The sequence below is a fragment of the Peromyscus californicus genome, unplaced genomic scaffold (genome assembly GCF_007827085.1).
Source record: "Peromyscus californicus insignis strain IS unplaced genomic scaffold, ASM782708v3 Scaffold_19__1_contigs__length_69161282, whole genome shotgun sequence".
NCBI lineage: Eukaryota > Metazoa > Chordata > Mammalia > Rodentia > Cricetidae > Peromyscus > Peromyscus californicus.
This window is the reverse complement of record NW_026294491.1, coordinates 15860412-15881630: the sequence shown is the minus strand read 5'-3', so window position 1 is coordinate 15881630 and position 21219 is coordinate 15860412. Positions and strand designations below refer to the sequence as shown.

Sequence of the window (21219 nt, the reverse complement as noted above, 5' to 3'; positions counted from 1 at the left end):
GCGGACAATCTGGTAAAGAGGTGCAGTAGTTAACCTCCTGCAATCAAGTTTATATGCAATTAGTGGTCATGAGAAATGCCAAGACAGGAGGTGGATGGTCAAGGGCTAAAGGTGCTTGCTACCAAGACCAAAGTGACCTGAGCTGGATTTCAAAGAACCACAGGGTGGAGGGCGAGAACTGACTCCAACAAGTCATCCTTTGACCTTCACGTGCACCGTGGAACTCACCCCCAAATAAATAAGTGAAAACAAATTTCTTTTAAATGCGCAAAAAAAAAAAAAAGATCATATTTTCCACATTGGAAATAGTTGTCATGCAAAATTATAGCGTTTTGATCCTGAGGGATAGATCAAGCCGTTTTGGTTTTTGCAGTAAGTAATCAAGACAAATAGTAGAAAAAGCATTTTATTTATATGGAAAAAGCTACAGTAAGATCTGTAAAAGGTGTCAATAGAATATTGCCTATACAGAAAAAAAAAATTCAAATGTGAAGAGCAACAACAACAAAAAAAAGTGGCACACCTTCCTACTTAGCAGTGCAATTAATTCACATTGCAATAAAGTTAAGTCAAGTACAATAAAACCAAACAAGGGTCTCTCCATTCTAATCGGTATACTGAGAAAGACCGTGCGAAGATCAGTTCTGGTTTAAGAAATATGCATCCAACTCACAGAATATCCTAAGACGGGGGGGTGGGGGGCACAGTTAATTCATCATCAGCTGTTGGGGGCTTCAATACTGTTCACAGAGGGAAGAAAAGGTCATGAGTTGACATAGAATATATTTAGTCTATACAGTAAAAAAATACAAATTATAAAGTGAGCTAACAAAGAATGAAATCTGAATTCAGATTTATAAAAGTGACGACATCTTGGACAATACATACAGTGTTTCTCATTGTGTAAAAACATCTCCTTTCAGAAAAAAAAAAAAAATCATCTGGTTGCTTCTCAGGCATGTCTCGCGGATCTTACTTTGAAGACGCAGGTGTCCAAGTGTCTCAGGAACCAAAATAAATGTCCTCCTCGACGAGCACAAAATGCTAAATGCTCTCAGCATCGTTTGAAGAGTATTTTTGGAAGTTTGTTCTGTCTTGCTTCAGAAACACATTTAAAATGAGTAAAAAAAAAAAAAAAACCAAAGGATTCATGGAACAAAGGAGACAGCGAACAGCGCCGGATTCACTGCTAATGTTGAAAAAGACATAGATTTTACAGTACTCTGGTATAAGTGAAAGTGTTTTCAAACATTACATTGCATATTTCTGAGTCCATTCTCTTGCGTGCCTGTTGTATCTGTAGGAATATAAAAAGAGAGAGAGAGTAAAAACACACACGTTTAGCCTACCGGAGCCTCTCTCTGTTCAGAAACCTCATGAGGACCTTCATGCTTACACCTGTCACTGGGCTGAGGTAACCCACACGCATGCCAACATAAAAGCAAAAACAAATGACTTTTAAATTCCCAGATTCCTCAGCAATCTGTCTGAAAATATATCTCAACTAAAAAAACAAAACACAAGACACAAAAAACCAACTTCAAATAGAAATCTGTAGACGCCAACCCTGAGGTGGGGGTTATCAGGCACCAGGAGGCTGAGGCAGCCGCAAGAGAAGGTCAGTGTGGGTGGGCAAGAGAAAGAACTTCTCAGGCCGGGTGGTGGTGGGGCACGCCTTTAATCCCAGCACTCGGGAGGCAGAGGCAGGTGGATCTTTGTGAGTTCGAGGCCAGCCTGGTCTACAGAGTGAGTTCCAGGAAAGGCACAAAGCTCAACAGAAAAACCAAAAAAAAAAAAAAACAAAAAACAAAAAACAAAAACAAAAAAAAAAACCCCAAAAAACAAAGAACTTCTCTTCCTAATAGAAGATGAGGAAACAGTGCCCAGTGCTTCCCAGTTGTTAAATCCTTCCATGTTTAATTTGCCAGCCAGAAATGACGAGGGCGTAGCACAGAGAACATGTACTACTAAACACTGACCCGGAAAGAGGTTTTGGTTTTGGTTTTAAAGACAGTTTAAACACACACACACACACACACACACACACACACACACAAAAAAAAAAAAAAAAAAAAAAAAAAAAAAAAAACTTACACAGAGTTAAGTGTACTTCCAATATCACACACAGGCAGCAAACTCTCCTGAAATGCACCCAACAGGAAGTGCATGGCAGGAAACACTTACTTTTCTTTGTCTGATTTATAGATCTGTGCAATATCAGGTACTAAGGGATCATCTGGATTAGGATCGCAGAGCAGTGAGCATATGGACAACAGCACTGGATTGGGGGGATAAACAAAAACAAAAACATTCCCTTAGGTGAGGCCGTGGCTGCTTTATAGAACCTGCCCACCTGAAAATAACTGCACCGAGCATAAAGAAAACGAAAGAGGAGAAGAACACGGAGCGGCAAGAGAGAAGCTTGGGGGCAGGAGGCTTGCCAAGCATGCCTGAGGCCCTAGCAAAAACCAAAAAAACCCATCACTGTGAAAATATAAAAGCCACATGGGGGGTTGCATTTTATATTAACTTCAGTTGGTAGGTAAATATCTTTTTTTTTTTTTTTTTCTTTTTTGGTTTTTTTTCAAGACAGGGTTTCTCTGTGTAGTTTTGGGGCCTGTCTTGGATCTCGCTCTGTAGTCCAGGCTGGCCTCAAACTCACAGAGATCCGCCAGGCTCTGCCTCCCGAGTGCTGGGATTAAAGGCGTGTGTCACCACTGCCTGGCAAATATCATTTTTTTTTAAAGTAATGAAATTATTATTTTTGATATTTTTAATTCTAAGTTATCTACATTTACTTAAAACAATGTGGGTCCTAAAAAGTAGCTGTTAACAATCTCTCAAGTCAAGAACATGTGTGTGTGTGTGTGTGTGTGTGTGTGTGTGTGTGTGTGTGTCCATGAAACATAAGGTCTTTTTCCAACAAATCTTCCATTCCTTACACCTCATATTTAGTTATATTCACTTACAAACATGAGCCACCATTTCTGTTTGACTGGTGTGTTTTAAAAGATAAACAGAAACTGCACACAGTATCTGTTGTTATACCATGTCAAAACGACTAATGCAAATAGCTACACCTAAAAAAAAAAAAAAAAAAAAAAAAAAAAAAAAAAAAAAAAAACTACACCAGGCAGAGAAGCACATGCCAGTACCAGTACCCCAGCCCTAGAGAGGCCAAGCGAGGGACAACCACCAACTGGACCCCAGCCTGGACCACATAGTGAGACCTTGTCCTAAAAACAAAACCAAACCCCACCTAAGTGTCTGAAACAGGAAGAGACAAAACCTTAACCTGCTTCACAGCTTCACATGTGTGTGGTACATCCAAGGAGCTCTTAGAAGCATCTCCCACTCCCCACCCACTCTCCTCTGCTAGGTTCTTTCATCTTTTTTTCTGCTCTTTCTAGTCTAAAGGTAAATCTATAGAGCAAAACAGTTTTTTTTTTTTTTTTTAGTTCTCCCGAGACAGGGTTTCTCGTGGAGTTTTGGTGCCTGTCTTGGATCTCGCTCTGTAGACTAGGCTGCCCTCTGTAGACCAGGCTGGCCTCGAACTCACAGAGAACCGCCTGTCTCTGCCTCCCAAGTGCTGGGATTAAAGGCGTGCGCCACTGCTGCCCCACCCAAAGTAGACTCTTAAATGAGGAACAAGGGACAACAAGAGTGAAGGGAAAACTGCGTTTATTTTCCTCTCCCTGCCCCATGAGACTCAGGCCCTGTACAGTAAGCCAAGAGGACAAGGTACCTTTTTCCCCGGCCCCCTCGGACATCCAGACTCAACTCCCGGCAAAAGTCAACCAAGGCCTTCAAATACAGAAAAGTGCAAAGTGGGCGAATAGACGCGTGAGGTCTGAGCTAGCTCCTGAACTTGGACAAGAGTGAAGTTCCCCATCTCCCTACTCGGGCTGCCAGGAGGCATCCGCCTCCATGTCACTATCACAAACCAAAGCAAACGTTCAGTGACCAGGAGGAAAGGGACGGAGGTGTCTACCGTGGGTGCTCAGCATGCACCGGGTGCACGGCAGCCAGCTTTGGTAATTCTGTCACCATCCTATTCTGCATGTAATGAGACTGGAGGAAAGTTTCCAGAAGCTTCCAGAACAATACTAATTATTTTTTATAAAAAGCCACAGCATCAGCAGATAGGCACCGAGTACCTGGCAGCCTGCCATTTCTTTAAGTGACAAGGACTTAGCAGCTTGTGGCAAATGAGAGCCATTTTGTGACACCATTCCAAGAAAAACTACAGTAATCCGAATAACGATAGACAGAATCTTTTCCTTTATTCACTTTATGGTAATCACTGTTGAATTTTTTTTTCCCCCTGAGACAGGGTTTCTCTGTGTAACAGTCCTGGCTGTCCTGGAACTTGCTTTGTAGACTAGGCTGGCCTTGAACTCACTGAGATCTGCCTGCCTCTGCCTCCCAAGTACTGGGATTAAAGGCGTGTGCCACCACCATTGCCCAGCCCACTGCTGAAACTTTATGAAAGGATGCTACACGACCATTTTAGGTCAGGAAAATGAACAGTTATAAATAATCGACCTGGAGGTCTTTGGCTTTACCTAAGACTTGGAAACAATGATAGCTGTGCCCCCTGCCTCTAGTAAGATTATCCCTTTTACGAACAAGCTGAGCTGGGCGGTGGTGGCACACACCTTTAATCCCAGCACGTGGGAGGCGGAGGCAGATGGATCTCTGTGAGTTCAAGGCCAGCCTGGTCTACAGAGCGAGATCCAGGACAGGCACCAAAACTACACAGAGAAACCCTGTCTCAAAAAACAAAACAAAACAAAAAAAAAACAAACAAAACAAAACAAACAAACAAACAAACAAAAAGAACATGCTATAGGGCTGAGATACAGCTCAGTTGTGAGTGCTTGCCTAGCAAGCCCAGGGCTTCTATCCTTAGCATCTAACAAAACCAGACATACAAGGTCATGCCTGTCATCTCAGCACCCAGGACACTGAGGCAGAAGAATCAGGAGTTCAACGCCTCCTGAAACCTGCCAGGAAAACACCTGACTTGAAGTTATAAAAAGTGGAAAATGTGGTAGCCACTTCCGGGACAAATGTGTGTAGACCCAAGCCGTTTCTTCCAGCTGCCAGGTTCTGTTCCATTAGAGAAACAAGATGAGGACTGCTGGCCCTGTACAATACTGGCCAATGAATGGAACCAAATGGGTTTCTAAGGATCAGTGAGTGCAGCAAAGAACAAGGTGATGTCACCTCTGAAGGATGGGCGCCAGCATGAGTCAGGTGTCAGTCATGGTGATGCTGCAGATTCTTCAAGCTAGACACGTACACTATCTGTGCGGCGTCACTCTGCAGTAGGAAGCAGACCTTTCCTTTCTAACTGCTCATTGTATCAGCCTGTCCTGAAGTTGTACTTTTTATTGTCAACAGACGCTTTAATGAATGGGATGAGTCCCCAAATCTCTTTTTCTCCCCTTTTTAGACAACCAAGCTCTTTTTACTGGCATTGCTCTTAACTTCTTTTGTAAGGACAGAAGGACAGACATCAATAGGCGTACTATAAAATTTCTAACTCTAGCAACTTTTCAAGATTTATTTTCTAGTTTTAGTTATGTGTCTATGTGTGTGTGTGTGTCCATGGAGGTATGTACACATGCGCACGTGAGTGCAGTTGCCCTGGGTGGCCACAAGAGGGCGTTGGGTCCCCTAGAGCTGGAGTTACAGGTGGCTGTGAGCGGCCCAACTGGAAACCTATCTTAGGTCCTTTGCAAGAGCATTAGGAACTTTTTGTCTTGGAGCCTTTTCCCCAACCCTTAGTTCCAGTATTTTAAATCTCGGATTTCGTTTAGATTTGCCCATCCATTCATTTCTCCCAACTCCAGAGTTAGTTACTAAAAGCCAGAAGAGTTCCCAGAGAAAGCAAAATCAAAACAGGAATAAGCAGAGGGTTGAGGCATTATTATTATTTTTTGTCTGATGTTTGGTTTTTGCTTAAACTCTGGTCCCTAGACATTGACAATCCTCCCCATGCCTATTTTAAATCTGATAAATACAATTACCTTTCGATACAGTCAAAGCTGGTGACCACTGGGACCGCAGGATATCAAGACAAATACTCCCATTACTGTTTATATTTGGGTGGTAGATTTTTGTTGTGAAAGCAATCTACACATAGAAAAAGAAGAACAAAAAGTGTTGATCATCACAAACTATGAACAAGCAGAACCAACCCACTCAAGGGTAAAATGTGCTGCTCAGCTTTACCCAGCTTTGGAACCGAAACGTCTACATGCAGCTTGGCTACCGGGGAATTTGAAGGAGACTAACTCAGCTTAACCTCCTTTTCCCCTCCAGGTGTTGGGAAGCGTCTGGGGTGTAATGAGGATGTCTGCAATAGCTGGTGTGACTGGCTGAGCGGCACCTGGACCAATTGCTCTGGCTTTCATCACTCCTCCAAATACTCCTCTTAGCCCGCCCTCGAGTAATTCCCAGCAGGCCACCTGGATCTATAAACAGGTCACCAAGTCTGTCAGAGCACGAGTGAGATGCCTCCGCTGATCACCTGTCCTGTAAAACCCACTCAGATTCGAAATCTGACAAGAGCCACTGTCCTGTGACGTCATCCGTATGATTTTTAAACCAGGTGCTTTGAATGTGCTATAATCAAAGGACAATCAAACTGCAACCCACAGATCCAGGGAGGCTACATTACATAGCGGGGGGGGGGGGGGGGGACCCTAGGATGACTGTGGCTTATAATAAGTTTTGGTTTTACTCAATCACTGGGCAAGATTCAGTGAAACATTTCACTATTAGGATAAGAATTTGTACTGTATCAAGCTGATGATAGAAAAAAATAATAATAAAATAAAGTAATTTTAAAAAAGTGCTATAATTATTTTCCTATCAGCTGGTGTTCGTTCTCCGTCCTTCACAACCCCATCACTTGTTTCTTCTTTGGACTCTAAGCCTCAGAGTGTGTTTTCATGCCCTTCTGCCATTCAGTGTGTTTCCTTTGTGGTTCCCCTTGTGAGGGGACATGGTGGATGCTCCATATACGTTCACTGAATACTTCAAAAAAGAAAACAGAGTCCTCTTTGGAAAGAGGACACTGGACAGAAAAGCCTGATTCTTGACTATAAAAGCACTCCAGACGATACCCATCTCGTAAGGAGGAAAAGCCCACAAGCCTAACGTGTAGCCAATGCCACCGTTTGTTTAACAGGCAAAGGGAAGTACTTGACTACGAAAGGGCATTTTATAGCTTATATTTATATTAATCTGGAGGTTGTACAAAGGAGGTTGCCCTTGCTAACCTACCCACAGTCTGTGACATCACGAGACCATCTCTAGACAAACAGTGAAAACCCCTGCTATGGGACACGTCAGTCACAGAAATAAATACCTTTGGTGGTTTAAAGGGATAGTCTGTCGGAAAGTGGACAGTGAGGAAGAAGACTCCACCTTGGTATGCACTGTCAGGCTGAAATTACACAACAGGGCGCATCAGTGTCCGGCCACAACATGTACACGAGTCTGAATGATTCCATGAAAGAGATGGCCACATCTTCTCAACAATGCCGTCGAATATCAGCTTGTCAAAAACATGATCCTAGCACCATACGTTTAAGCAATTTACCTGGAGAGCAGGCTCCTTTCCAGGAAGTTTTCCAAGGTGCCCACCAAGTTTAAAGAGAAGCAGACATGAATAGCAGTGTGATTTAACCAAACACATCGTTTATGGGTACCAGTGTAGACACGAGGACTGCTGTGAGGAAAGATAATTTTCTAGAGCAGTCACTAGTACTTTTTAAAGGTTATGGTTAATATTTACCTTTTTTTAAATTTCCAAATTTTAAGTTCCAGTGTCCACTTAAGCACGACCAAAAGGGAATACGTTAGTAAAAGGTTAAGAGGCACCATCACGTATCTTACCCCCAAGTTTCATTTGCTAGTACTTTATATGGTAGATGATAAAACTCCCAAACCCAGCGGGGTGAATTCGGTATTCATGATATACGGAATTAAGCATCAACTTTACCAAAGGAATTCAAGCTTGGTCACCTCCTAAGTGGCCGTAAGGGAAATACACACACACACACACACACACACACACACACACACACACACGAGAAAGATTAAAGGAAAAAAAAAAAAAACAAAAGTAGTAGCAAAATATACCTCCAATTCTATTTTAATTCCTTCATATTTACTGGGATGCATCATGGGTAATAAAAGCAACCCTGTCCCTGTTATTCTTTCCCTGCTTAAAGTTCTGCATAAAGATTTGAGCATTGTATTATGCAATGATTATTACTATGTTGCTTAATTCTAGTTTAGTAAATATAAAAAAGGTCAACAAATTACGGAGATAAGCACGGTCTGTGTGGACAGTCAAGTGATATTACAGAGGGTGGTGGAGTGTGCTTATGCTCCTAAAATAAGAGAGGCATGCAAAACAACATCGCAATTGCTTACTACCCATGATTCACCTGAGAAATACCATGGAGGCCCCGGCTCTGATGGCGAGGCACACCTCTAGATGACGGGAAGGTTCGTAGCAGATAACGAGCATCAATCAGAAGGAACTAGCTTCTTATTGAAAGCTGTTAGGTAAATATGGTGCATTTTCCCCTCTAACATAACAACTTAATAGAATAATTGAGTCATTTAGGATAATTCCTCAGAGACTTTTCTTTGAAATTCAGCATTTTTTTTTTTCAGCTTGGATATGAGGGCAAATGATTTAAAACTCCACGTCTGAGCAGATAAAGCACCCTAGGGGAAGTATGTATGGCATTCAGGAAGGATAATGCTAGCGGGTTCTCATCCAGAAAGCAGACTGGAACGGAGTGTCTGATCTTCCACAATTAGCATCTTGTTCATAGAAAGAAGAGCCCGTTTCAAGCCCTTCGTGCTTCTCAGGTGTAGAAAGAAATATAGGTAACAAGGAGGGGCCGGTTTAGGGCAGCGTAACAAACTCAAAAGGTGACAGAGACCACCCACAGCAGGACTCTTCCACTTCTTCGGCAGTCAAGAGCCATGATGAGACCTACTGCAGACGGACACCTGCCGGATGTAGCAATTCCATTCCCGGGTCAGACTTATTTCAAACCTATGAGAACTGTGGATGGGTGAGGAAGGCTCCACTTCCTCTAAAAACAGTTGACGCTGGATTGAAAAAAAAAAATTAATAAGGCCAACACAGACTGTGTGCACAGAGAGCATGACCTTGGTGTGTAACGGGGTTGGTAAGAGCACAGGAAGATATCGCTGTGACCCAGTAGGCATTTGCCAACCCTGCTTGAGGAAAAAAAAAAAAAAAATCACTGCAAACCCTCAATCATATTTTTGCTTCGTGACTGATTCAGAGGATGAGAATAGTCAACCTGAGTCATAAGCATCTGCTCACAGGTCAAAAGGCAAGAGTGAAGAGCGGCCACGGGGGGTGGGGGTGGGGGTGGGGGGTGGGGGGGTGGGGTTTAGTCCACACGTGTGAGTTGTACTTACGGGCCCCATGATAGTTGCTTGCCAGTGGAACACTGAAACACAGAGGGACGGTAGTCACTTAAAGCTGCCCAAAGCCATCCTTCCGATGGCAGCACAACCTAGCAACAGAGTGAACTTACGGTCATCTCCCACAGGTCCCGCCGAGCAGTGAGCAGGTGGATCACGCTGTAAATCACTTAATTCCTGAAGGAAAGCAGAAAATACTTGCAGTTAATCCTTCCCTTCCCGAGGAAACAGGCACGAAGAATCCAGAAAGACGCAGACGAGTGATGTCTCTTTAAATTATTCTAGGTTAATTCTGTTGGCAATGGACTCTGCCACTGAGATCCTTTACGGGACAGCTCCAGCCTCTGAAAAGATGAAGCGGAATAAAACGGTGTGTTCCTTTAAGATTCCCCCACACAAAAGCACTTTATTAGCATCTCCTTATGCAAGACTGTATACGTCACTGCTACGCAGATGATAGCAGCAAAGCAGGTCCTGGCTGGCTGGCACTAGAACTCATGCCATGAGCTCCCCAGGTTTCATTTCCAGCCCCCTAAAAACAAGGTCCGACTTCCAGTAAGTTACAGTCTCATGAGGTGGGAGCAAGGGTTTGGGAAGACGGGTCCTTAAGGAATGACTTGAAGGATCCAAGGATCTGTTCATAGGATCTGTCCAGAAAGTACTTGCCGCACAAGTATGGAGACTAGAGTTCCGTCTCCTGCACGCATGTGAAAAGTCAAGTGCAAGGATGCACGCCCACAATCCCAGCACTGGTGAGAGACTGGAGGATCCTCGGGTTTGTTGGTCAGCCAGCCCAGCCTGAACTGGTAAGTTCCAGGTTCAGTGAGAGACTCTACCTCAAGAATAACATGGAAAGGAATTGAGGAAGACACCTGACACCAATCAACATCTGGCCTCCAAATGCCCACACAGGCACGTGTATTCGAACTCGTGAACACACCTGTACATACACAACATATGAGTACAGAGTAGGAAGGTAGTCGGGCCATGTTCTGAAACCTACAGTATTGATTCATGGGCTCTTCTCTATCCTTAGGGTTTTGAAGGAAAGGAAAGGTCAATGGCAGACACGGCTTTCAGGTTGGCCAGCCCTGACCCAGAATCCCAGACGTAAGTGGCTCTACCGCTTTGAGGAAGACACGTAACCTCCCTAGCCTTGCTTGGGAAAGAACTGACCTTCCCCAAATGAGAACGGTATGACTTCAGTATCAACTACCGGGAGCCCACTGGAGAGATGGCTCGGTAGCTGAAAGCAGGCATTACTTTTGCAGAGGACCTGAGTTCACTTCCCAGCACCCACACAACAGCTCACAACACCTGTAACTCTAGCTCCAGGGCATCCAATGCCCTCTTCTGGCCTCCACAGGCACCTGCACTTATGTGTGCGCATGCGCGCGCACACACACACACACGCACGCATGCACGCACGCACGTAACTAAAGATGAATCTTAAAGATGAAAAACAATATCAAAGACCATACAAGCTGGGGATGTAGCTCAGGGGCAGTAGCATATGAACGCCCTAGGCTCCATCCTTACCATTACACAAAGAAAAGATTATGTATGAAGAACCCACTTTCGTTTGGAAGGTCAAAGACAGGTCTATCCCTGATGAAGTCGGTAAAGCTGAACCATAAGGGATGAAGGGGAGCTGGCACTGAGTGGGTAGAGTGATACAAGGTGAGCCTGGGAAGGCATGTGGAAGCCAGGCAGGAAACTGAACACGCCCCCCCCCCCCCCCCCCCCCCCGCCCCGACACACAAAGGACACAGTGTTATACAAGTGCACGGAGATGGGTTTTAAGAAGCAGTGGACTCGGGCTGGAGGGATGGCTCAGAGGTTAAGAGCACTGGCTGCTCTTTCCAAGGTCCTGAGTTCAATTCCCAGCACCCACACGGCGGCTCACAACTGCCTGTAACTCCAGTTTCATGTGCCTACACTTGAGAAAAACTAAAACCTGAAAGATGTCAGTCAGCTCAGGAATCAGTGATGATCGCCATCCATTTGGTGTTCTCAAAAAGACAAGGAAAAAGACGCGACCTGATGCATGGCCGGGAGCCCAGGGCAAGCCCAGAGGCTTTCTTTCAAGCCCAGGTCCCTTCAGGGCTTCTTGCTATTTTCATTTCTGTTTTTTTTTTTTTTTTTCTTTTTTCCTTATAAACAAGAAAGAACTAACTCAGTCAGCTCCTCTGTGGCTTCACATACAGTTAGTTAAGCAATGGGAGACTCCAGTCTTTGCCTCCACGGCCCCCAACTCCCCCCACCCCACCCCCACCTCCATATTTAAAAACAAGGCTTTGACATTTCAGCCTGGGCACCGCCCCTCACCTGGCGACCATGGGAAACAACTTTTGCTTTTCCAGGTGTTGTTAAAATATAGTGTGGCATTACTGGTTCATCTACAGTTTCCATGACAACCATGGGATACGCTACAGGTCAAGTGTGCAGTAGGGTCTCCCCAGCCCATAGCAAACGTCCCAATAAATGCTGAGACAATATGGAGGTGGTGCTTGCCAGTCCTCTGCTAGCAAAAGATGATGGTTTAAACAGCGTGAGTGAACGGGAGAGGAGCTGTTCCCAGTTACAGCCCCATTACAGAAGGACTGCCTTCTGACCGTGTTTTCTAATTTGAGCTTTGGGAAATGCCTTAAAAATTACTTGTGGAGTCTTCTAAACAACATGAATGTATCCAAACCTCCTCCTCCTTCTTTTTTTTTTTTTCAAAGACAAGGTCTCACTATGTGACCCTGCCTACATTGGAACCCATTATGTAGCCTAGACTGGCTTTGAACTCACAGAGATAAGCCTGCTTCTGCCTCATAAATGCTAGGATTAAAAGCATGAGCCAACACGCCCAGCTCTAAATGTAAATAGTACTTGTTTGCATTCACTTTAACTAGTTAATTAGAAAAATGCAGTCTCCAACTATGGCTTAAAAGCTATTAATGATCTGTATGCACACACTTGCGACATGATAATATGCACACGAATAAATCAGATATAGACACAAATGCTCACTAATTAATTTTGTTTATTAACAAGACAAGCCAAAACCATATTTTAGCTGCAACGGCCTTGAACCATATTCAAATCTCAAATGTCAAGCTGTTCTTCAAATCTCTTTAAGTATTACATTTAAAAAGATATTGTCTCATTTTTTTTTTTAATTTCACTTTCTCTTTAGAAGAGGGTGGGTGATGGATGAGAGGAATAAAGAAACGAACCTAACAAGTAAACTCTGCAGAGGGCAAGTTCCTAAAGTGTCTATGGAAAGCTCACCCGCTCTAAGACAGAGAGCCCACAGAACACTACACAGCCTTAACTCCACCCTGCTAGGCTGTAGTCAGGGAATATGAAGCACAGCCTCGGTGCACAGGTCAGGCAGAATGACCAACAGACAGGAAGGCCGCAGGACACACATTCCTCCCTCACCTGCAAAAAATGCAGATCTTAAATGCAAAACAGAGAAATGAGGAGACTCAGGAAATTCTGAGGTGAACTAATGAAGTGAAAATACAAAGCTATGAATATACAGCCCATGAAAACTGCATCCCAACACCAAAAACCCACCTTTGTCAAAGTCAGCTCAGCAGTCAAGGTAGTTTTGAGGGGACACAAGAGGTCAAGGGTCACTCAGCCATCCGCTCTTTCCAAACTCCCTTAGAATCCCAGTGGTACTTTCTCTGCTTTACCTGACATTATTACACACCTACTTCTATCATATCATATATTCGATAGTAAAAATAATTTAGTGAAATCAATCAAGTTCAATCACCTAGATTACTCGACTACTTAATCACTGTACACTAATCGTTTAGCACCAATCAGAAGGTCCCATTATAATAATCTGAACCTCCTTTACCTTTTGCATCTCTCTCTCTCCCTCTCTGTCTTTTTATTTTAAATTAAGACTCTTTATTTTATGTATATGAGTGCTCTATCGACTTTGTGCCAGAAGAGGCATCAGATCTTACTATACATGGTTGTGAGTCACCATATGGGTGCTGGGAATTGAACTCAGGACCTCTGGAAGAGCAGCCAGTGCTCTTAACCTCTGAGCCATCTCTCCAGCCCCTGTGGCTCTCTTAAATGCAGCAATGACATTACTGTGTTGTATTTGTATACTAACAGCTGATTTTCATCTAAACTTTTCATCAGAGAAATACATCAAATTCACTTCCCTTGCATTTATCAACTGGGGCATACTTTTATATTAATATGAAAAATAAAATACGGATGTCAATATGTACAGTAAAACACTACACACTCACTTGTTTCTTTTCAATCTACTTGCACAGCCTGCAATGCTAGACACCGAGTGACCGGTGTTCATTTTACTGTCTCACTCATGTGTTTTTGGTATTTTTACTTTCACAATTATTTTAGGTCAATAGAAAATACCTGATTTTGACATACGAACTTTGCATCTGCTCTAAAATTAATTGTCACAGATACCCTAACAGTGTGATTAAAGATTCATGTTTGGAGTATTAAAAAAGCATAAAATAAAAATAATTTAGTGATGCTAGGGTCAACAAGGTACAGGCACATGAAGTCATGCCTGATGATCCAAGCTGGATCCCGAGGAACCACATGGTGGGGGGAAAGAACGGAGTCATGCAAGTTGTCCCCTGACCTCCAGACTTAGCATGTGTGTACAGCACACATACCCCCATCACACTCAGAATAAGAATGATGAACTAGATACATTTCAAAACAACAATGATAACACGCTAGGGTTAAGCTATCTCTCCACTTCTTCTAATCTTCTGTTCTCAAAGAGTTGACACTATAATTACACAATTTGCTCAAGAATACAGGGTTCTCAGAGGAGCCAACCACACTGTAAATTCACCTTGAATCTCAGACATACCACAGGTAGTCTTCTAGTGTTTTATGGAACCCTCAGGCTTTAGGCAGACCCCTTCACAGCTATGTTGAACCTAAAGAGCTGGAAGTACTTAAGACGGTTCTTTTTAGACTCATGACGGCATCTGCACGAGCACTTAGGAGCAAAGTGGTGACTCAAAGTGGGCCGACAAAATGCGCAATGGATGAGACACCCGCCAGACCACGACCTAAACAAAACCATTGTTAGCAGATTAGAATACTCCCATTCACAGCTCAACTGGGACTTGAGGAGGCGGCTCAGTGTGGGAGGGGTGTGTGTTGAAAGACAACTTTGGGGAGGGCAATTTGGTAATGACTATGACAGTGGAAAATGCATTTGGTCCTTGGCTCAATCACTTACCTCATAGAAGTCACCATGCAGGTAGACAGAGAGAGAGAGAGAGAGAGAGAGAGGGGGGGGGGGATGTTTGGCACAGCCATCTTGTCTAAGTACAAAACACTGACTGTAACCCATTGGTCCACCAATAAAGGGATGGCTTACAAACCACACACTATGAAATCCTGACAGCCATTGAAAAGAACAACATGGATCCCACAAGCTGACAATGAAGGATGCATTCAAAGAGAGTACACTACCACAGTCTCAGCTGTTCCAGTCTCCAGATTTATATACTACACACACACACACATAAAACAAGTGATTGAAAACACACACATGGAGCTACGAGCAATGTATATCCCTAAAATGTCCAGCTACTTCTACTGTGTCGTCTTTTTGTTTGAGAGAGACAGAGAGAGTGTGTCACTACACGGCCCATGCTGGCCTGGAACTTACGTAGCCCCACTTGGCCATGAACTTAAATCCTTCCTGCCTCAGTCGGTTTCTTGTACAATTCAAAAGAGATGGAATGGCATTGTTTTTCTTTTCTTTCTTTTTTTTAAATCGCTCCACATATTTCAAGCATGTTCTCTTTTCATGAAACACTTCTGATAAGACCAGGAAAGACTGAGTGACTGTCATGGACTTCAGGGTGGATACACAAAAGACTGGGCAAGCCAATCCAGTGTGAGGGCCTAGCTGAGTCCTGGAACAAGGGAAGGACCAGGTGGGAGAACCAGGAAGCTGAGTGTTCTGTCTGAACCATTTTCCTCAGGCTAGGAACTGCACCACGGTAACACAAGCTGTGGACATCAGGGGGACAACATGCATCCACTTTCTATATCACGCTGAAATCTTTCTGGAATATTAAAATTATTTCATACTAATTAATGAATGTTGTGGGTGTCGAACCCAAGTCTTGTGTAACCTGGGCAACCACTGAGTTAAACCCTCAAAGGTCATTATTTTTAAAGCTTTTTTTCAGACACGCGCGCACCTGTGTCTGAATGGGGTATGTGCACATGAGTGTAGGTGTCCATAGAGGCCAGAAGACAGCATGAGATTCCCTGGAAAGGAATAACAGAAGGTTGGGAGCTGCCATGCGGGAGCTGGAAACTAAGCTGGAGTCTTCTGCAAAAGCAGGAAGTGCTCTTAACCCCTGAGCCATCTCTGTAGCCTCAAAGACCGCTTTTAGAAATAAAAGTTTTGGAGTCAAATTTGGTTATGTTGAGCCTTGCTGTTGACCTGCGCTAATAGCTATGAAGCCCTAAGTAATTAATGCCCCAAGTCTCAAGTGCACAGTGGGTCATGTGGGGACATCACCGGTGACCTTGAACTCTACTGAGTTCGAGAAAGGTACATAGCTTAGTATTGGGCACCTGTAATAGATGTTCAATAAATGATAATTTCTCCTCCCTTTCCTCTTTTGCTAGAATGTTTTTTTGCTTTTTATTTTCACTTGTATTTCAACAGAGGGTCTCACTAGGTCAACAAGTTAGTCTTAAACTTGCCATCCTCCTGCCTCCACCTCCCCAGGGCTGAGGTTACAAACGTGTGCACCTCGCCCAACTTGGAATGTTTTTGTTTTGAAACCAAAACCTTCATGCCTCCCATTCCCGCATTCCTCCACAACACCTGGCAGGGTGCTTTCCTCTGACACACACATGTTTGGTGTTATTTGAGTCATGTTTCAGTCAAATTTCTGAAGAAATAGGGAATGAACAGATTTAGCAAACAAAAACCACGTAATCCCTTGACAGGTGTGTAGGTTACATGAAGCAAAAAGTTTAGCGGCGACCTGAGAATTGTACAGGTCACTTAACCTGGAATGCCCTTTGTAATAATGTATCATTAAACATCATGGTACCTGAAGATGAATACCAAGATACTATCAACCATTGAGTAATACCTCACAGGGATTTCTAGTAGATGGTATATAAGTCTCCAAGCCCAGAGGGAATGCCCATTAGAATGTTCTGGGTTTCTTTTCCTTGTTTAGAAAACCTCAGAATTCTATTACCTCCGGTGTCTTTGGGAGGCTGTTGACCTACTTTCAGGCCACTGCTTCCGGTGGCTCTTCCCATTGGAGTAAGGGTTTGTGTTGGGCTAACCTCATCTCAGTACATGGGACCCTGACCACTGGCACTGTTCAGAGTCAGCAGTGACCAGATGGGCTGTGGTCTGTGGTGTGCATAGAGGTCTTAAAAGAATGTATTCCCTGATCAGTTTAACCACTTGGGCTAATTATAAAAGTTCAAGGGGGAGCCAGGCAGTGGTGGCACATGCCTTTAATTCCAGCACTTGGGAGGCAGAGGCAGGCGGATCTGTGAGTTCCAGGCCAGCCAAGTACTACATAGTGAGACTCTGTATCAAAAAAACAAAACAAAACAAAACAAACAAACAAACAAAAACAAAAAAAAACATGAATAAAATAATAAAGTACAGAGATTGGGTTGTTGGCCTCTGGCCTCCATGTGTGCACATCTGTATACAAACAGATGCATGCAACATGCACACACGTACAAAATGGACCCAGATCACCAAGGACATGCCAATCAAAATCAAATCCTACTCCAGCACACTCACTGGAATGGTTAAGAGGATAAAGAAGAAAGTATCGATGCTGGGAAACGTGAAGCAAGTGGAACCCTTAGTTTCTAAGCACAGAAAACTGTCGGGTGATGAGCACCAACTAAACCGAGACATGGTGTATGTCACAGCGGTCCCCCTGCCAAATACACACCCGACACAAACAGGGACACAGAGACTCATCTTAGGGGTCTCATTTGCGACAGCGCCAACCCAAGGACAACCTGAATGTCCACCAGTGACGGCAGAAACTTGCTGAAGATTGAGGCAGCCAGAGCCAAGAAACCTGAGCTCCAAGAAACAGTTCAGATAAAGGTCAGAAACAGCACACAGGAGGCACCAGAGGCAAAAGGGGACACACGGCAGGATTCATTTTAAGAGCAGTTCAAGAACAGAGGCTTACCTGAGCACAGGGTAGAGCTAGGGAGAGACGCATCTGGGGCTCTCGTGATGCGTTTCCTGAGCGTGAGCTTCACAGCTGTCTTCATTTTGTAAAAACCCGTCACCTTTCTGTATGCCCCGTCCATGTACTTTATAGTTCACCAAAAGTTTTTTAATGATGCATGCGTGCGTGCGTGTGCGTGTGCGTGTGCGTGTGCGTGTGTAGGTGAGTACAGATGCTTGAGGAGACCAGAGAAGAGTTTTGGATCCACTGGAGCTGAAGTTCCAGGTGATTATGAGTCCCGGGAACAAAACTTGGGTCCTCTGAAAGAACAGCAAGTGTGCTCTTAAACCATTCCACCATTTCTGTGGCCCAGCTTTGTGACTTTTTAAAATGAGAGTTCCCTCAATGAATAACATAATCTTAAAAGCATAGGCCATAGGCAAGGACGTATGGAGCTCACGTTGTGTGAAGTATGGCTGCTGAACAACGACATCAGTTACACATCACGGCAAGCTCACTGGGTGAATGCGAGCAGACCTTGTAGACGTGCGCTTCAATTTCATTCCAGAAATCCGAAAGTGGGATTATTGATTTGATCGGGTTTCTTCACATCTGAGATAACACTTAAAAGAAGCCAAACCCTATATCTGAATATAGACCAAGCAATGAATAAATACCATCAACACGGATGGAAAACACTCCCCAGAGGAAAACGGTCTCTGCCAAAGAAGCAATTTTCTAAGTTCATGTGATGGACATGTAGTAGGGGTATCTAAATTTCAAAATGCAAGCTATTAATAGGTTACAGGCCAACGTCCTTATAACTTGACTAGAACCATTAAAAACAAAAACAAAAACAAAAATCTTGCAAGGCTGCAAAAATGTGTACTTAAGGGATCTCTAGAGCCTTCTGTGGCTAGGCATGTCTATTCCAGTGCAGACTTCTATAATCAGCAAGACACAAAGAGAAGCATTGGGAGGCCTCAACTGAATTTAAATGGGCACAGATGGTATGTTTGTAATACCCCCACAATATGCTAAGTGTTCTCCACAAAAACCAACCAGGACACAGCCCCTGCCTCCGGGGACTTAACATCTAAAAGGAGATGAGGCCCGCCTAATTCAAAGAAAGTAAACAAATACAAGGAAATAAAGCCGGGAGTGGCGAGGAGGCTGTGCCCATCTCCTGGCTCCCAGAAAAGCAGCAGGCCCTTAGCATCAGCAGAGGGGACCAGCGAGCCAGCGTGGCCTTATTTACCCTAAGGTTTAATATGATGCTGCATAGTAAATACTTGTGAAGAACTGACTCGGAGCACACTGAGAAGGCTTTTGTGGGTTTTCTAGCTGTAACAGGCAGACGGTCTGAATTTGCATATGAGATAATATACACCGGGATGGGTGTGTGCAGAGGCAGGCACACAGCCTGTGCACGGGGGCTGACTATGGCCTCAAGTTTAACTGATTCAGTGCCAAGCCCGGGGAAACATTATTTCAAAACCCCTGGCTTCACCGGCAATGAATTAACAGGACAAACACATCTCTCCCTCAAAACCCCAAACCAGCCAATGACTCTTACAGGACTGCACTGTCTCTTTTCCTGCTCAGGTGTTGCCTCGAAAGGGGCAGATGAGCTACATTTGGTTTGTCTGTGAATAAACATGTTGTGGGTTTATAGTCCAGGCTGATCTCCTCACCCAGCAGACTGGAGCGACTTCAAAAGAGAGATGTCTGTCAGTCAACAGTATCTCCCCACACAGGACCTCCATGCATCTGAGTTAAAGGACATCTTGACTTTACACCACATGGTTTCTTCCTTGGAAGATTTCAGAATAAGATTTCAAAATGCTGACATTCAATTAATTAAGTGAGAGGAGGCGAGCTCACTTCCACAAGCTGGGCCTGGCTGCTTCACACATCAGGTGTGTCTGTCAAAGGCTGCTTTCAGTGGGTCTCTGTGAGTGTAAGTGCATGTGGACTCAAGTCCACGTGGGAGCCATAGGTTAACCTCCTCAAGAGTCCTTCACCTTATTTTTCAGGGTTTTTTTTTTTATATTATTAACTATTAGTGTGCGTGCACACGTTTATCTGTGTGGTGTATGTGTATGTGTGAGCATGAGTATGAGCACACCATTATGCACACAACATCGAGGTTAAGAGGCCAACTCTCGGGAGCTGGTTCTCTTCACGGAAGCAAGTCCCTCTTGTGTCAGACATGGTGGTTACACCAGGCTAGCAGACCCGGGGGCTCCTAGGTGATTCTGAACTCTCGCTCCCATCTTACCACAGGAGTGCTAGGAGTACAGATGTGTGCCACCACATCTGGCTTTTTCCCGTGGGTTCCAGGGATCGAACCTAGGCTGTCAGACTTGTACAGCAAGTGCTTTTACCCGCTAAGCCATTTCAGAGGCCCCGTTATTTTTTGTTTGTTTGGTTGGTTTTTCGAGACAGGGTTTCTCCGTGTTAACAGCCCTGGCTGACCAGGAACTCACTCTGTAGACCAGGCTGGCCTCGAACTCACAGAGATCCGCCTGCCTCTGCCTCTCCAGTGCTGGGATTAAAGGCCTGCGCCAGCACCGCTGGGGCCCTGCTGTTTTTATAAGACAGGGTCTCTCACAGGCCTGGAACTTGCAGTGTAGATTTAGGTAAGCTGACCAGTGAACCCAGTGAACCTGCGTGCCTCCCCAGCATGGGGATTCCAAGCACATTCAGGTTCTTAGATGGGTACTCAGGTCCCCATTATGTAGAGCAGGCACTTCACCTGGTAAGCTATTATGCCAGCCCAAGGCGCCTTTCCCAAGAGATAATGTAGACAAATTACAGGGGGAGCAGGGGAGTGAAGGCAGCCATGACCCCAGTGCCTTTGTCCCATTGATGTGCATCAGGAACCAGAGACCAATTCAGAATAAAATTTAAAGGTAAGAAGAATTGGGAGCATTTTTTACCCAACATGTCATCTCAGCATCCATTTTCCCAGACTTCTGAGCAAGGCACAATGGCTGCATTTCCCAACTGCTACCTTGTGTCTAATTTCAAAGAGCCCTTTGATTTTATCTTAATTTTTTTTATTGAGTGTGTGTGTGTGTGTGTGTGTGTGTGTGTGTGTGTGTGTGTGCTCATGTAAGTATGTGCGCACACTCACGTGTGTGAGTGCAGGCATGTGTGTACCATGGAGGGCATGCGGAGGTCAGAGCATAACCCCAGGTTGGTCCTCACCTTCCACCTTGTTTGAAACAGGGTCTCTGTGTACACCAGGCTAGCTGACTTGGGAGCTTCCCAGGAATCTCCTGTCTCCTAACCCATCTCAGCGGAGGAGTGCTAGAATTATAGGATTTCGCATGCGTGCTACCGTATCTGGCTTTATGTGGTGGCTTTTGGGAATTCGAACTCAGGGGTCCTCACACTTGGGTGGCAAGTGCGTTACCCACTGAGTCAGCTGCCCAGCCTTACTCAGTTACTTCCACGTACACATACAATTGCATATATATATTTCCACCAGAGGAATTACACAAGTCAAATATACTTT

At 44.3% G+C, this 21219-nt stretch overlaps 1 protein-coding gene across 1 annotated transcript in view; it reads right to left on the bottom strand.

Moving 5' to 3' along the window:
• Positions 1–390: 390 nt before the first annotated feature.
• The window catches only part of Ube2d1 (ubiquitin conjugating enzyme E2 D1), a 30761-nt gene continuing 9932 nt past the window's right edge, over positions 391–21219 (bottom strand). Inside the window, exons 2-7 of the mRNA XM_052744729.1 lie at positions 9606–9669; positions 9487–9518; positions 7382–7459; positions 6036–6141; positions 2185–2278; positions 391–1297 (exon numbers count right to left, since the gene is read on the bottom strand). Coding sequence (XP_052600689.1) covers positions 1252–1297; positions 2185–2278; positions 6036–6141; positions 7382–7459; positions 9487–9518; positions 9606–9669 — 420 coding nt within the window. The 3' untranslated portion in view covers positions 391–1251. The remainder of the gene's footprint in view (positions 1298–2184; positions 2279–6035; positions 6142–7381; positions 7460–9486; positions 9519–9605; positions 9670–21219) is intronic.